This window comes from Marmota flaviventris, chromosome X, assembly GCF_047511675.1.
Source record: "Marmota flaviventris isolate mMarFla1 chromosome X, mMarFla1.hap1, whole genome shotgun sequence".
In the NCBI taxonomy this organism is placed as follows: Eukaryota; Metazoa; Chordata; class Mammalia; order Rodentia; family Sciuridae; genus Marmota; species Marmota flaviventris.
The window spans coordinates 40,793,236-40,811,335 of NC_092518.1; the positions used below are offsets into that span (position 1 = coordinate 40,793,236).

Below are 18,100 nucleotides of genomic sequence, written 5' to 3' on the forward strand. Positions count from 1 at the left end.
CTCTCTAAAAAAAAAAAAAAAAAAGCAGCAAATAAAGCAAGGAATTTGAGATTGGGACCAAAGGCTATTAGCCTGCACTATCGGCTGCCCCAGCTCTGAATATTGAGGTCTGCCTGGGGGATAAGGGACTTTCTCATTCATGTGGGCACCACTCCCCAGTTTCTTCCTTCCTATACACCCATCCCATCAGTTCACAATTCCTTTTCACATGAGGAGAAAACCTTCTAAGAGAGGAAGAAACTGATTAAGCTAGATGCTGAGACACAGCCTTTACTAGGCAGGAAAGAAAATGTCTTGGGCTCTGCATGGAGCTTCTGAGAGAAGAAGGGAGGTAAGCCATTTGAACAACAACCATTAATTTTTTATTAAGTTTCTTGTTAAATATAACAATAATTTCTTCTCTTTCATAAAAACAACTTAAATTTTTACAACATTATCAGTTTGGAAAAAGACGAACAAAGAGAAGTAAAGAATGAAGAAAAGTAACCAAAAGACAAATTCAAGCACAGAATAAATACAGCCTATTTTCTTTTCATGCTTTCTTAGCCCTTGTGGCTACTGCCAGAGTGCCAGACCCCTCAGCCTCATAATTAAGAGCCCAAAATCTCCTCCAGCTTCGACGTGTCCAAGGGTGGAATTTTGGCGACTTCAAAGAAGATCCTGCAAAAGGAAGAGTGGGTCTGCTCAGTGTAAAATAGGTCAAAGCCAAACAGACTCCATGGAACAAATAGGACTTAAGGCCCTTAGTTTTCTCTTACTTTTTAACCATAGAGTAGAAAGGAATATGAAATGTGTCTGAATTCTTTTTTCTTTTAAGTGAGACTAGTCTGGGCCTGGCATTTTAATGTGTCCCCATGAATGAACACGAGCCCAATATCAGTTACTTACTGGTGAGAATACTTGGAATACACAGTCTTGAGCCTATTGTAAGAACTGAAAGTCAGCATGAAGTTCAGCCGCCTAACCAGGGGGTGGAGCTCAGAGGACTCGTAGCCACTGTAATACTCCAAGATAGGAATCTAGAAGAAGAAGCACGAACAGTTGACTTTTACCACAAGAAGCATAACCTTCCTCCATCCCTCCTACCCTAAATCCAAACTCTCCATCTATCATTTAGGCAGGAATAATATTCAAAGATTTATACAGTACAGTCACCAACCAATAATTATAGGGTACTATCTAGAAGAAAAGTTTTCATACACAAAGTTCTAGGATGGCCATATTTACATGTACCTCTTAGATGTTAGCCCTGGTCACAGGCATTCACATAAGCTGAAAACCTCCAAAGTCATAAGGAATAAGACTGATTTTGTAATTTACTATGAGGCCCAGAGCCAATGGCCAAGTAAAACCCCAAACAAAATCTGACTCCCAACCCACCAGCCAACAGGAACATAACATTGTTTCTCATCTCTGGCTCTAATAACTGTCATTCCATATATTCATTTTCTCACTTGACTTTAAGAATCCTCTGGCCAAAGCAATATGGCAATGTTTAAGAGCAAAGGTACTGGAGACAGTACCTGTTTAAATTCCAGCTCCATTAACAGCATGGCCTAGAGAGTTCTTTAACTTCATCATGGCTCAGTTTCTCAGTCTGTCAAATGGAGATTTTTATAGTACTTTTATTACAGGATTAAATGAATGTGTAAACACAAAGAGGGAGGGAAGGAAGAAAGGAGGGGGAGGGAGAGGGAAAGGGAGTGAGGGAGAGAGAGAGAAAATAGAGTCTAACACATAGGAGATGCCCATATAATGCTAGCTAGGATTAATATTATCAAGCCCCATGTAAGATGCTGGTAATACCAAGATGAATAAGGGACCCATCTCCCTTGATGAGTTTAGTTTAGAGAAAGAGACAAACATGCAAACAGAGAGTTGCAAAATGTATGCTAAGTGCTATGATGGAAGTGAGTACAGGACACTGGAGGAACAGAGCAGCAGAACCCATGAACTCCAACTCAGAGAGTCACAGAAAACTTCACAGAGGAGGGCACATCTGCAGTGCATGCTGAAAGTCAAGCAAGAGCTCAACAGGCAGAGAAAGGAAGAGGATTTATCTGTAAGCTGGTGGTTTTCTAAAAATATCTTCAAGTATTTGACATGAACTCCTTTGTTCCACAAATAGCTTACCTGGAAGCCCATATTTGGGGTTACCAGGAAGTCAGGGTGGGGTTAAGAAACCTATCAATTTAGAACCCTTTACCATTTACATGGTCCCTTAGATACTTCTGCTAGAAACCCAGGAGTCCCCTGAGTACTATCTGGAAACCACTGCCACAGACAAAAGGTAATCACGAAAGGTGCCAATCAAGGGACTAACACAATATTTGGGCATGTTAAATAAGATTAGAAAGTTGGACTTGGGTTGTGGCTCAGTGGCACAGCACTTGCCTGGCACATATGAAGCACTGTGTTCAATCCTCAGCACATAAAAATAAATTAAAAAATAAAGGTTTTGTGTCCATCTACAACTAAAAAATATTTTTAAAAATTACATAGTGCCACTGCCACTGTCAGTTCAGGCCCTGGATTCTTCCCCTTGACTATTACAACACCCTACTCACTGGTATTCCCACCTTTATAGTCTCCCTCACTAGTATTCCTTCTATACTGCCATACAAGGATTGTTTCCAAAACACACAAACAAGAGTATGTTATTTCCCTAAAAAATCCTTCAATGCCTTAATAAGAATTGGGTCTCTTAGGCTGGAGATATAGCTCAGTGGTAGTGCATTTGCTTATCATGCCCAAGGTCCAGGGTTCAATACCCAGTACTACACACACACACGTCAAGTGGGTTCCCTGAGCATGGCATTTATGACCACAACTTACCAACCTACCATTCTGGTCTCACCTTTCACCATTCCCTTTTAACACACCCTTTGCTGTATTCACAGGGGATGTCTTATTCAGACCTAAACATATCACACTCCTTCCTTAGCACCTTCACATTTTTTCCATTATTTCTCCCTCCACCTTGAATGTCTCCTATCACAAGTTTCCACTCATCTTTCAAGACACAACTCAAAAGTCACCTCTTCTGTACTGCATTCCTTTTCTGTAGGAGAGGCAGTGTATATAAAACAGGATTATGAAGATTGTAGTCCTCAGCTGATGCTCATTGGTTTAGCCACCAAGTATGAAAACACCAAAATATTTCTAGCCTAGTTGGTACACAGTTTGCTACCCTGAAACCCCTCAATTGCCCCCTTTAAGAACTATGAACTTCAGCAGGATCCATGGATCAAAGTCTGGCTCAACAGGGGCCTCCAGGACCACAGTTCCAGAGCTATGGCTAATACCCATGCTGATTATATAGTAGATTTAGATTTTTAACCCCCTGCTAGACATTATTATTGCTTATTATTTTTCATCATGATCACTTTATTAAATACATTCTCTGTCCTCCCAAAATGTCCCCCATTTCATTATGACTTATCTGGGATTACACAATTGTTGTGCAGTTCTTTCTCAGCACTCAGAAGTTTCCCCATCAGTCGTGGCTCAGGATTTCTACATAAGAGGGACTTAGAGGTGACTGAACTGACAGTGGGTGCTTTATTTGTAAGCATAATCTCTCTATGAATTGCATGTAACACAGCAGTAAGAATTTAAAGCTCTCTAAAGCTGTCTTTATCTACAACATTTTATAATATTGAAAAAGCATCAATTATGAGTTTTACTTGTATGGGGGTAGATGGCTTTGAGGGCCTTCCTCTTTTGAAGACCACACTGCTGATATGCCTCTGAGTACCCTGTTATACACACAGTTACTTTCACTACTCTATATTCTCTGGGCCAGGGCTTTTCAAGTCCTATTCTAACAAATTCCCTCAGGGGCCAGCTTTGCTGAGGGGACTGCAAAGAACAGGGTTGGAATAGGGTCAGGGATAAGAAGTGGGCCCACCCCAACCCCTACGACAACCTGAATAACTTCTCATTACTCTGTTTTGTAATACCAGAATTTTAAGGAAGCTTTCTTTGTAATAAGGGGTACTATGACTAAGAAAAAGGAAACAAGTATTTCAAAACCCATGTCCCTAGGTTGTACAGGTATGAAATAAATCAAAACTATGGATACATGGCAGCTTTGTCACCAAGAGTTTCCCACAGCCCTAATTTTCACTCCCCCCTACCCCCAACCCCCATCACAAATATTTACACAGTGTTCAAGCTTCTTCATGTAGAGGGCCAGGAGGAAGGAGCCAGCTGCTAGTTTGGAAGCTCTCTCTTGGACATAGTCATATTCCTGCAGGGTCATCTCACAGATGAAGCGAGACAAGGTCAGTGTCTTCATGCTGGCATGGACACACTAAAGACAGCAAGAAGACTGGTTCAACAATCAATTCAGAAAACAGTACCAGGTGGAAGACCTCCTTTCCAGTTATCCTATCCCCAGTCCAAATAGCTTTCTGCTTGAGCAATGTATCTCTCCTGCCATCATGGCTCACCCTAAAGTTGTACACTTACAAAAGCACAGGGCCAGCAGTCTGTGTCTGCAAAAGCAGACTTTTTACAGGGAAATTCTGAAATTGGCAGTGCAATTTGCTACCTTTAGGATTTTAAATGAAATTATCAATTGTGGGTTCTCCCTCCTCCCCTTTCTGTGGGAGTCATCCTCCAAAGAGTCAGTCTCACAACTACAACTATGCACCTGGTTCTACCCTAGAAGATGTCCCACTCTCCCAAATAGCCCCTTCCCTTTTTTTATTTGAAAAAAACCCAATAATCTATAACACAGAGATAAAAGTGCAGAACACACACTTGTAGGATACAATGAATAATTATAAAATGGCCTCCTCTGTAACCAAAACTCAAGAAAGAAAACATTGCCCACATTCCCCCAAAATGTCTCAGGTGTCCCTTTCTGATCAAATCCCCTGATTCTATCCTCATTTCAAATCTTATAGGTACATTGGGTTAATCTGCAACTTGCCCCCCACCCCAACTCCCTCATAAAGATTACCAAACTTTAAGCCAAGAAGTTGTCAGCCAGCCACTCTGCTTATAGAGTGGCTATAACCCAGAAGTGGAGGAACAAAGATGTTCCTCCTCCCTCTTACCCTAGCATATCTGCGCAGAAAATGATAAGCAATGGGAATGTTGATGTCAAAGTTGAGGGCTTGCAGGATACTGATTTCCATGGCAAGCAGTTCATCTCGCTTGTAAATATCATCACAGATGTACAGGAAGTCATCTACACAAGGAGGGATGGGTTCCTGTGGGTGGAGAGGACAGTCAGTCACAACCAGACAGATATCCCTCTCCTCTCTGCTTATAAATGAAGGCAAAGGGGAAGAAGGGTGAAGGGTAGGAGGCAACCTATCCTTCATGTTAGTCTTTTTAAATTTTGTTTATTCGAATTTATTAGTTTTATGAAACCTTAGGGTTTGGGAGCAGAGAAGTAGCAACTTTCATTAAGGAGTTCAAAGAACTTTATAACTATGGATTGCTACAAAAATCACACAGCACAATGCTGGCTCCCTCACTCCCTTCCCAGTTCCTGTCTCCTGGCAGAGTTCTTACTACCTCCTTCTCTTCTTGCTCCCTTCCCTCTCCTCCCTTCTCTCTCACTTCCCCTCCTTCTCTGGTCATGCCCCTTTCCTGCTTACCCTCAGAGATACCCTACACCTTAGCTTCATTTGGGCCCTGGCCAACAAAGAGGAAGGGAGAGCAGAGGAGGAAAAGAGGAGGAACGGGAAAGGGAGGGGCACCTCTTAGCAAATCTTAGAGCCAAGAACACCCATCCTCTGGTGGCCAGGACAGAGAGTCCCTACTAAGTGCTATGGAGGAGGGATATCTTTTCCTCACAGAATTGAAAAGTACAAAAGGACTTTTGTGAGGAGACCTGTGGAGATGGGATGATGAGAGAAGAAAGAAAGCAGCAGTGTGAGAACCTGAACAAGTCACTTCCACTCTCTGGGTCTTAGCTTCCTTTTCTCTAATACTATAGGATTGGTCCAATCTGTGATCTGCAAACAGGGAAGGGGAGGGAGGGAGGGAGGGAAGAAGAGGAAAGAGAGACAAAGAGAGCGAGAGTTGTAGGAAGAAGGCTGGGGTAGGCAGTAACTGCCTGGTAAGAAAAAGAGTTAAGAGCCTTTCTGCCTCCTCCTGATCTTCCTATGATCAAGTTCAGGCTCCAGAGGATAGGGGATAATAGGGAGCACCCAGGACAGTAGTTCTTCTAATCCTTAGCCCCTTTGTCCAGCTTCATCCAGTACATTCTCCTCACCTCTATCTCCCCTTTCTGTGGCCTCCTTCCCTCCCTTACCCTGACAAGGCCTTAGATTTCCTATGCCTGGTTCTCACTCATCAGGACAGTAGATCACTGCTCTCAGTCCCTATGCCTTGTGATGGTGCTTCTGGCACTGTAAAAATCCACCCCAAAAGGTCCTATCTTCCTTCTGGTGGTAATACACTTTTGTAAATAGGCCTCTCTCCTCTCAGCTCTCTGGTTTTGTTTTTCTGTGGAGGAACTCAAATCAAACAGAATCTGGTGGCTCTCAGAGCAACTCTGAAGGTCTGTGCCAGGAAGTACCCCTTTTATTCCACTACCATCCCTTTTTCTTTTAGCCAAGGCCCAAACAGAAGCTAAGGTGTAAGGTATCTCTTGGGGTAAGCAGGAAAGGAGGGGGCATGACCAAAGTAGGAGGGGAAGAGATAGAGAAGGGAGGGAGCAGGTAGAAAGGGAAGTAGTGAGGATTCTGATAGGAAGTAGGAACTGGGGAGGGAGTAAGGGAGCCAGCATAAAAACAAATCCATATTTCTAAAGTTCTTTGAATTTCTTAATAAAAGTTACTTCCTCTCTGCTGCCAAACCTTAAGGTATTATATAATTAAGATGACTGCTAGCATAAATAAAGGAGAAATAACAGTTAAACAAGTTCAGTTGGCACCCAGGAAAGGAGAAAGCATCAGAGATGTAGCTAGGAGGATTACAGTCAGTCAGTCTCTCTCTCTCTCTCTCTCTCTCTCTCACACACACACACACACACACACACACACACACACAAAGACCAGAAACTCACTTCAGTGCAACTTCAAAAATGACTACTTTACTTGGAGCATTTAGACTCACTACCTTCTATATCAAGCCATTTTCTCTTAAATAGCTCCAAGCATCCTGGTTTGGAAAAATTTTGTTCTATATGCAGATCAAGACTCTAGTAGATGGGGATAGAGTTGGAAGAACAGAAAAGGCTGGAAAGCAGAGAATCATGGACCAGAAAGAAGTTTTAAAAAGAACCACCCATTTAATTAGGCACATGCATACATAACATCTTCAAAGAGGAAATGGAAGAACCTTGCTGATTCCAGGAAACCAATAGAGCACCATAGCCAATAAGCATCAGTTTTCCTGCTTTAGGAAGACAGATAAAAAATTGATGGGAAAAATTATTTGTATGCAAGTATGTAATTGGGAACACATGGATAGATACACGCACACAAGTGTATGCATAAGTTTGTGTACATATGTGTGTATGCATGCCTAACTACACATACGTGTTCATTCACTATTTTAGGTAGAAATCAGATTAGTTCTCTCTTAGGGACTCATGCTCACCTCAAATTTTGCTGCAATCAGAAAGGCAGTTGAACCAAGGAGTTGTAGCTTGTCTTTCTGGCATACTACCTTCATCAGGTAGTGATCCACCAGCTTTACTGCCAAGTACAAGGTCTCATGACAAATCTCAAAGGTCATCTGGAGGAATACACAAACAGGACAAGAATCAACACATCTTACAGATCCATAAAAATCTCCATACTGATCTAGATTCCTGGACTATCTGTAACATCATGGATAGTCCTGGCCAGTTGGGACTGTGCTAGGAATGCAGAAAACTACTTCAGTAAGGTACCTGCATAAATCTCCCATGCCTTTAAGGACCCCGGTATTATCTGCCCTCACATATTTGAATAGGTAAATAGTCTTTCAAGCCAGAGAGAGAGAGAGAGATAAGCTGTTTTGCCTTCTCTGGGGGCACCTTGAGTGGATATACACTCTCTCTCTCTCTTTGATCTCTGATACTGAGGTTCTTGCTTTCCGCATTTGTTACCAACTTGTAAACTACATGAAGAGATCACGTTTATTTAGTTGAAATACAGAGTCTATTAACTGATTTATTATTAGTTTCTTTTCTCAACTAGCTATGCTATTAGAATATATTGATTGGGAGCAAGTATCAATAGCACAATTTGGAAGAGAACTAAGAGATACGGGGAGCCAGAGTGAAATTAAATCATTAGCAGTATAACTCCCCTTCCTTTCTTTTTCTTAGTTATCATTATCTTTCCTTCACCAACTCCAAGAAATCTTCTCCTATAACCCCAGTCTCAGAATGTATGCTGGCCCATGCAGTACCTTTGTGGAAATTAGAAGAAAAAAAAGAGGTGGCTTCTTTGGGCAAATAAAGCCCTTCAGATAGAAATCAATTACATAATATCTTTATATGAATCAGCAAAGGTACACAGCAGCCCTATAGCCAGAATGCATGGCTTGGCAAGCAGTATGAATTCAATTTCACTGGCTGCTTTTGCCTTGGCTAAAGCCCTTGTATAAACACAATTTACACAACTGTACACAGAGGGCCCACCAACCATCAGTGATACTTCTTCTCCATAACTCCCAGGTTCCAAGGATTCAAGAACAACAAAAATCTTTCCTAGCATAACACCTAACTAATAGCCCCCTCCCAACATCTCCACAAGATAGCTATTCAGTTCCTGCCTTCCAAATCTTCAAATACAGACTAATCCCTCTTTGAATGGTTTTAACAGAAAATTCTCCCTTATCTTAAGTGAAATCACCCTCCCTGTAAGCTTCACTTCCTTGGGCCTTCTTTTGTACAGGCTAATCTTGTGGCCAGGAACCCAGATGACCAAAAAGCAGGCGAATGAGAAGCATTGGAGAAATGGATGTATATATTACATAAGCAAATGATTATCAGAAAATGGCTGAATACAACAATTCAGCAATACACATAGTAAGTTATGATCATGGAAATACCAAGAAGCAGTTCTAAACTGTTCCATGAATATGGCTTTGAATTTTCTCAGAAATCTGTATTGGTTTCCTATTACTGCTGTAATTAAATTGCCAACAACTCAATAACTTAAACAACACAAATTCATTATATTAGGGATCTGAATGTCAGAAGTCCAAAATAGGTCCTCTTGAACTAAAATTCAAGGTGTCAGCAGGTATGTGTTCCTTTCTGGAGGTTCTACTACAGAATCCATCGTCTTGCTTTTTCTAGCATCTAGAGGAAGCCCATATTCCTTGGTTTATGGCTCCTTCCTCATTCAAAATCAGCTAAGTCTCACATTAAATCACAATCCACTTCCCTCTCCCACATTTAAGGACTTTTGTGATTACAATGGACCCACTCACTCAGACAACCCAGGATAATTCCTCTTTCTTGAGTCTATTTTGTTTTTGTTGTTGTTGTCGTTGTTGTTTGGGGGCACTCGACCACTGAGCCACATCCCCAGCCCTATTTTGTATTTTATTTAGACAGAAGGTCTCACTGAGTCGCTTAGGGCCTCACTTTTGCTGAGGCTGGTTTTGAACTTAGATCCTCTTGCCTCAGCCTCCCAAGTTGTTGGGATTACAAGTGTGCGCCACAGCTACAGGCAATATTTCCCCTTTCTTAAATTCCGTTCATTAGTGATTTTAATTCAACTTTACTGTGTAAGGTAATGTATTCACAGGTTCTGGGGATTAGGACATGAATATTTTATTCTGTCTACCACACTGCCCAAAGAAATAAGATGGGAAGAAAAGGATGGGAAGAGTTTATGTAGATGAAAGATAATGACTATCACCATAAATATCAAGAAATCAAGGTTCAGGTAATTATAAAAAATAAAGATAAAAGAGGGTAGGAATGGAAAGCAGCAGTCATCTGAGGATAATGCTTGTGAACAAACACAGCCATTATTTACATAAATTCCTTCTAGTCCCTTACATAGGCCCTTAGCTGCCCATATATACATGTGGGTATCAGATGGTAGCATCTAAGTGTGTGGGTAATATCTGAATGAATGGTCAAAATTTAGAGACAATAAGTATTTAACTTTGCTGGTTGTGGTGGTGCATTCCTGTAATCTCTGCAGCTCAGGAAGCTGAGGCAGAGGGATTGTGAGTTCAGTGCCAGCATCAGGAATTTAGCAAGGCCCTGAGCAACTTAAGCAAGACCCTGTCTCAAAATAAAACATGAGGATGTGGCTCAATGGTCAAGCACCCTTGGGTTCAATCCCCTGTATCAAAAAAGTTTAAATTAGCTGTGTCCATTATAGTAATACCTCTTCTTGAATGTTAGGCAATATCTTTCTAATGTTATTCTACCACTTGAAACTATGTGAAAGAAGTCTAATCCTTCTTGTGACAGCTCTTCAGCTATTGAAGACGGTTATCATAACTCCCATAAATCTTCCCCATTCAAGACCAAGCAACTTGACTTCCTTTATTCTTTACATTATATGGTTTTCTGTTCCCTCAGTGTCAGGTTCCAAATGAAAGTCTTTGTGCTGGTTAGAGAAGAAGGGGTGATATTCTAGGTAATTTCAAGCAGCTCCAACAAATGTGACAAGAAGCCCTTCAACACAGTACTAATATTCTCTCCCTCACTTTACAACAGCCTCTGGCTAGAGTACTCTTCCAATTCTCAATAAATAACTATTATTCTTAGTGGAAATAGGTAAGAGAAAATGAAAAGGAAGCAATAGATAAATCAAAACTAGTAATAAAAGATACACTATGTCATGAACTAGAAGACAAATTGGTCAAAATCCATCTCAAATTCCAAAACTCAAAGAACTTCTTCTATAAAGAGGAATAAACAGAAAAACATCAACCAGACATATGAAAAGGAACAAGTAATTTTAAAAAGAGAAACATTTTTAGGAATCAGCAAGCATCTACCTAAAAAACCTTTTCATTCTCAAGAACAGAATGAAATTTTAAAAAGTAATATTCTTAACAAGATCTGAAAGGACCCTGAACCTATGAAAATAGAAATTCTGGGACCAAGGAAGACTATAGTTTATGGTGCTGGTATTGTGACTCAGTGGTAGAGCATTCGCCTAGCACGTGTGAGGCATGGGGTTTGATCCTCAGCACCACATAAAACATAAATAAGTAAAATAAAGGTATTGTGTCCATTTACAACTAAATTTTTTTAAAAGACTGGTTTATGATATAACATGGTTACTTAGTTTTAAAAAAATTTGTAACAGTAAACAGGATGTTAGATAATGCCAAAAAAACAAATCAACATTCCAAAGACTACTTTAAGAAATTCTCTTGAAACTGAGAGATAAAAGATAATAAATGAAAACTTCAGAGACATAGAGAATAGATCCTGGAGATACATACAAACTATCTCCTATGCTCTCTTCAAAAGGAAGGGCAAAGATCAGAATTCTTCCAGGCAAAATACAGAGCAACAGGGCTAGGACTGTAGCTCAGTGTTAGAGCGCTTGCCTAGCACATGTGAGGCACTAGGTTTGATCCTTAGCACCACATAAAAATAAATAAATAAAAGAAAGGTATTGTGTGTATCTACAAATAAAAATATTTTTTAAAAAAACAAAGTACAGGGTAGGACCAACGGAGGTTCAGTTAGCCTGGGGCAGTGGGCCCTGCGTGTGTTTACGTGAGCCATGTTCCTAGGGAATATGGTGGTAAACCACTTATAGACAACCTGCTTCTGGGTCAAGATTTCATAGGTGGCAAAGCAGCTCCCACTCTGCTAACTATTGAAAGTCAGCCACAGGCACAAAGTTTGTAAAAAAAAAAAAAAAAAAAAAATAGAAAAAGAAAAAATGAGAGAAAAAGAAGAAGGGTAAAATTATCAAAGAAAGTGTAGATACAAATTTCTTTCTTGGGCAAAGAAAGACTGGACCTTTAGGTTAAAAGAACTTACAATATAACAGAAAAAAATAAGAGAAAAAAGGCCCACATCTAGAAATGTCAAAATAATTATTCATAGGGAACATAATGTATTAAACATTGATGATTTGTATTTAAAAGTCTAGCTTATTTTAAAAAGCAGATAAAGAAATGAACTAAAATGTGCAAATTATTTCATCTTGCTCGAGGGGAAATTAATAAATTCTATCAAAGGGGTTGCTTAAATAAAGATCATAGCCATTTAAGAGAATTATAAAGCAGCTTAAGAGAATGTAGTGTAACTACACTTATATTGAAAGACTACTAAGATTTATTATTAAAACAGCAAGTTGCAGATCAATGAATACAGCATGATCTATTCATATAACAAAAATATTGTGAAATACATACCGATTTAAAAAGCTATATCTCTATAAGGTCATACATGAGTATATACGTATGTATTAATATATTACTCATATAATTTAAGATTTTTAAAGAAAGGACAGTTAAAACTTTATGATAAGACACACAAAAAATGAACTGGATGGATACACTCTAAATGTTTATATTATTATCCCCAGAGAGTAAGAAAAGGAGTGTTGAAGCAAAATAAATTTGGCCTAAACTAGCCTCTGTATTTGAGGGATAATTTTGGCCTAAAGCATGCTTTTGTGAATTACAACCTAGCTTGATATGCAAGCAGGTGGTAACCTAAACAAGAGTATATCCCTGTAACTAAGCAACTGAGTCTTAGCCAATCACAGAGGCTGAACTTCCAGCCAATCTGAGATTGAAAACTGACAAAACATGACCACATAAAGCAAATGCAAGTGCAGTCAATCAGGCTGCTTGTGTATGTCACTTACTTGTCTCCAGCTATAGGTATAACCTGCTTATGTAGTGGTCTGAACACCTTTGGTCTAGAATGTTCTAGGAACATTTTCATGATCAAGTAAACTGTTAAATTGAACTTGTATGATGTTCCTTTACATAGGAGGAAAGGGTGGTTGATTTTATGCATACATACAAAAATATACACGAATACATATCCATATACATATTATAAACATATATTAATTGTGCACTTTTAAAAAATGTAAGAGGCAGGGAAGCTAAGGTGGTATGAAAGAGTTGAGTGAATGCCAGTAGAAATTAAGAAAATAACAATTGTGGGTAATTATCACAATGTTCTCAGACTTCAGTATATTAAGAAAAACATAAATTGGCATATAAATTATATAATTATTAGGCCTCTGTACCCTATGGAAAATACAGTTCTTCAGTGAGTTATTCATAAAAAAACTTGTTATATCTGAAGAAAACCTCATTAGCTTTTAAAAAGCAGAAATTATAATTTGGGTCACATTGTTTATGCACAATATAACAAATCTAGACACTGATAGTAAACCAAACAAAATAAAGAAAAGGAAAGTATTTGAAACAAAAAGGTAAGCAGTGGTTTAAAGAAAACAATGACAGGTTGGAGATATAGCTCAGTTGGTAGAGTGCTTGCCTCGCATACATAAGGCCCTGGGTTCAATCCCTAGCACCACAAAAAAAAAAAAAAAAAAAAAAGAAAACAATGACAACAGAAACTAAACCTGGGTCAAAAATTAAATAAAAACTATAATTTCAGATAATTGAGAAAAATCAAAACAGGTTATCTTTCAAAACTAATGGGGTAAGGGCTGGGGATACAGCTCAGTTGGTAAAGTGCTTGCCTCACATGCATAAGGATCCTGAGCTCAATCCCAGCACCACCAAAAAAAAAAACTAATGGGGTAAGTTAGAACCATATGTAGAAGAAAATGTGTAGCAAAGTCAGAAATAACTAAAATAGACTAAGTATTTAATTTAAGAAGCTAGGGAAATGAAATACAATTTCATAAGAAAAAAATAATATTGATGATGAACTTAAAAACCAGAAAAAGTTATATATTTTTCCCCGAAATTGTTTTCTGAAAATGACTAGAGGACTGGAAAAAAATCTCTTCTAAGGAAAAGACACAACGTACATTGTACACAGCACCTGGGAGAAGGATAACATAGCACATTCATTATGAATGTGAAAAACAATCATTTCAAGGATTATGCAAGAATGCCATGAATAATCTATGATAACTGTGAAAATATCCTTGAAATAGATAGTTTAAGAAAAGAAAACCTACAAAAATGAGTCTAGGAGAGTAGGCCAATAATCATTGATGTTATCAGAAAAAATTCTCAAAGAATCACACACATAAATGGTACCATGAATTAGTGAGATCATAGGCAAGCTCTTCAAGGAAAATATAACTCTTGCATTAAATTAATATTATGGGAACTTTTCCCTAATTGTATTAACTTGCTAAAGCACTAAACACGGGCTGGGGATGTGGCTCAAGCGGTAGCGCGCTCGCCTGGCATGCGTGCGGCCCGGGTTCGATCCTCAGCACCACATACAAACAAAGATGTTTGTCCACCGAAAACTAAAAAACAATAAATATTATTTTAATAAAAAAAAAGCACTAAACACAGTTTAGAAGTGATAGTACCCTTCACCAAAAACTTACAAAAGAATCTTATTTATGAATAGAGATGCAGAAATTCCAAATAAGGTATAAGAGTAAATTAAATAAATTATTACTAAATTCAGCAAAGTGGATGAGCACACAATAAATATAAAAAAATATTAATTGCTTTCTTAATATACAAGCAATACATTTAAAAGAAAAAAGGATGATATTCATAACATTCTAAAAATGTTCAATACCCAGAAAAAACATTTTTAAGTCAGTAGGACCAATATTAAGATGATTTTTTAAATTAAAATGGTAAAAAAAAAGATCTAATAACTAAACAGATATGGCATAATTGGCTTGGAAATTTCAGTATTGTAAATATGTGAATTTTCCCTGAATTAATCCCAGTGGACTATTTTTGAAAACTTGACAAAAGTATTCTACCTGAAAGAAATAATATATAAAGAACAACAAGGGATATTTTGTAAAAGAAAAGTAAAGAGGCAATAAAATGTATTACAGAGCCATAATAATAAAAACAATATATTACTGGTGTTAGAACAGGCAATCAGAGCAACAGAATGGAATTGGAAATACCATAAATAAACTCAAGCATATAGGCTAAAGATAGCATTTCAAAGCAGTGCACAATGAAACCAATAAATGGGGTTAGGATAAATGGATAATCACTGGGTATATGTATTTAGAGGCTGACATAAAACCAAAATAAATTCCAGACTAAGGGTTTAAAGTGAAGATGAAATTATAAATGTTCTAGAAAAAATTCAGAGAAATATTTATGTAATTTTGAACTGAAAAAGACCTTTCTAAACCAAAAAGGAAAAGAACTGATATAGAATTGATTACTTAAAATGCCAATACAGGGCTGAGGCAGTAGCTCAGTGGCAGAGCACTTGCCTAGCATGTGTGAGGCACTGGGTTTGATCCTTAGCACCATATAAAAATAAAACAAATAAAATAAAGGCATTCTGTCCATCTACTACTACAATTTTTTTAAAATGCCAATACATCTGTGCATCAAACTAAAATACACAGGAAGGTATAAAACTCACAGGTAAGAGTAAATATGCAAAAAATTTCAGAATATATATATATATATATATATATATATATATATATATAAAATATGTAAACCATTCATATCTTTAATATTAAGAAACAATTAAAAATAATAGCTACCTTAATATATGTTAAGAGATAGGCAACATAGAAAAATATAAAATGGAAAATCAAATTTTCAAAATATGGGGAGGAATGAAACACAACTGTAGAGTTTTCTTATTAACATATTTTCTGCCTTTGTTTCTGTTCTTTATGATCATGTTAAACAAATATTATTTCACAATAGCTTGTTATGATCAAAAGATGGGTTTTTAAGCCTCGTGGTAAGCATAAAGCAAAAATCTATAATAGACAAACTAAAAATAATAAGCAAGGAATCAAAACATAGTACTAGAGTAATTCACTTAAGCACCAAGGAAGACTGTTAAGAGGAGGAGAAAAAAGGAACTACACAAAATTAGAAAATAAGTTACATAATGGCTGAAATTAAGACCTTATCTATCAACAATCACATCAAATTTAAATGGATTGAATTCTCCAATGAAAAGACACAGTGACTGAAAAGAGTTTAAAAAAAAGCAAGACCCACCTATATGTTGCTTACAAGAAACTCACTTCACCCCTAAGGAAACACATAGAATGAAAGTAAAAAGTAAGGAATAAAATATTCCATGCAAAATGGAATAAAAAAGAGAGTATAAGTGCCCATTCTTCCTTCAAATAAAATAGACTTTAAATGAAAAACAGTAAAAAAGAGACTAGAGGCTATTATATAATGATTGATAAAAAAATTCTAAATATATATGCACCCAAATATTGGAACAATATACAAGATAATATTAGTAGACTTAAAGTGAAAGAGAGACTTCAATACAAAAATGGTTGAGGAATCGGGCACAGTGGTGCATGCCTGTAACCCCAGCTGCTCTGGAGACTGATACAGGAGGATTGTGAGTTCAAAGCCAGCCTCAGCAACTGAGAGGCACTAAGCAACTCATTGAGTCCCTGTCTCTAAATAAAATACAAAATAGGGCTGGGGATGTGGCTCAGTGGCAGTGGTTAAGCACCCCTGGGTTCAACCCCCAGTATGAAAACAAAAAAGAAGAAAAAAATGAAGGAAAGAAGAAAGATCTCAAACTTATCATTATACCTAGGGGCTGTGGCTCTGGCTCAGTAGTACACACTTGCCTGGTGTATGTGAGGCACTGGGTTCGATTCTCAGCACCGCATATAAATAAATAAAATAAAGGTCTATCAACAACTAAAAAAATATATTAAAAAACTTATCATTGCACCTCAAGGAACTTGAAAAACAAGAGCAAACCAAACCCATAATTAAAACAAATAAATGAATTCAGCAAAGTTGTACAATACAAAATCAACATATAAAATATGAGACATTGGAATAGGCAAGTATTTTTTTGGTCGAGATCCCCAAAGCACAGAAAATGGAAGCATTAAAAAACAGGCAAATGGGATTACATCAAATTAAAAAGCTTCTATACATCAAAGGAAACAATGAACAGTGAAGAGATAACCAACAGAATGAACAAAATATTTGCAAACGATAAATCTGACAAGAGGTTAATATTCAAAATATATAAAGAGCTTCAAATCTCAATAAGAAAAAAACATTAAAAATGGACAATAGATCTAAATAGACATTTCTCAAAGACATACAAATGACCAACAGGTGCATGACAAAATGTTCAACATCAGTAATTATAAGGGAAATGCAAATCAAAACCACAATGAGACATCACTTCACTCTAGTAAGAATGGTTGTTATAAAAAAAATTAAAGATAACAAGTGTTGGTGATGAAGGGAAGAAAAAGAATCCTTGCACACCACTGGAAGGAATGTAAATTAGTACAGCTACTATGGAAAACTGTATGGGGATTCCTCCAAAAACTAAAAATAGAAAATAAAATAAAATCTCATTCCAAAAGAAATGAAATCAGCATTTCAAAGAGCAGTCTGCATTCCCATGTTTATTACAGCACTATTAACAATAGCCAAGAAATGGAAAGTTAAGTGTCCATCAAGAGATAAATGAATAAAGAAAGTGCAGTACGTATACACCATGGAATATAATTCACCCACAGAAAGAATGAAACCTGCCAGGTACAGTGGTGCACACCTATAATCCCAGCAGCACAGGAGGCTGAGGCAGGAGGATCACAAGTCCAAACCCAGCCTCAGCAACGTAGGGAGGCCCTAAACAACTCAGCAAGACCGTTTCTCAAAATAAAAAAATGCAATAACAATAGAAAAGGCCTCTTTAAATTTCAGAGTCCAATGGCAATTCACTAGAAATTTCTAACTTGGTAATGATCAGAAACTTTGGGGTTCTATTTCATCTACTTAAGATCTACTCAATTTCTACTCTTAAACTAATTTACTAGTAATGTCCATAAGAGGAGAGACATTTTCATGCTTTGTTGATGTCAAAATATACTGTATCTACCACATTTCCCTTGTTTGCCACACCAAAGCGAGCCTAAATCACTTTTCTGGCACTTAATCAAGCTTAGAAAACTCTACTACTTTTTCTTCTCAATTATATAGTAAAACTGTGCTCAGAATATACTGACTATGCCTTATATTTCCTTGCAAA

General features: G+C 37.5%; 1 protein-coding gene across 1 annotated transcript in view; it reads right to left on the minus strand.

Moving 5' to 3' along the window:
- Window positions 1-339: 339 nt before the first annotated feature.
- Window positions 340-18,100, minus strand: part of LOC114084584 (G2/mitotic-specific cyclin-B3-like) — a 47,929-nt gene continuing 30,168 nt past the window's right edge. Inside the window, exons 8-12 of the mRNA XM_071606504.1 lie at window positions 7,567-7,704; window positions 5,067-5,222; window positions 4,166-4,315; window positions 889-1,019; window positions 340-660 (exon numbers count right to left, since the gene is read on the minus strand). Coding sequence (XP_071462605.1) covers window positions 591-660; window positions 889-1,019; window positions 4,166-4,315; window positions 5,067-5,222; window positions 7,567-7,704 — 645 coding nt within the window. The 3' untranslated portion in view covers window positions 340-590. The remainder of the gene's footprint in view (window positions 661-888; window positions 1,020-4,165; window positions 4,316-5,066; window positions 5,223-7,566; window positions 7,705-18,100) is intronic.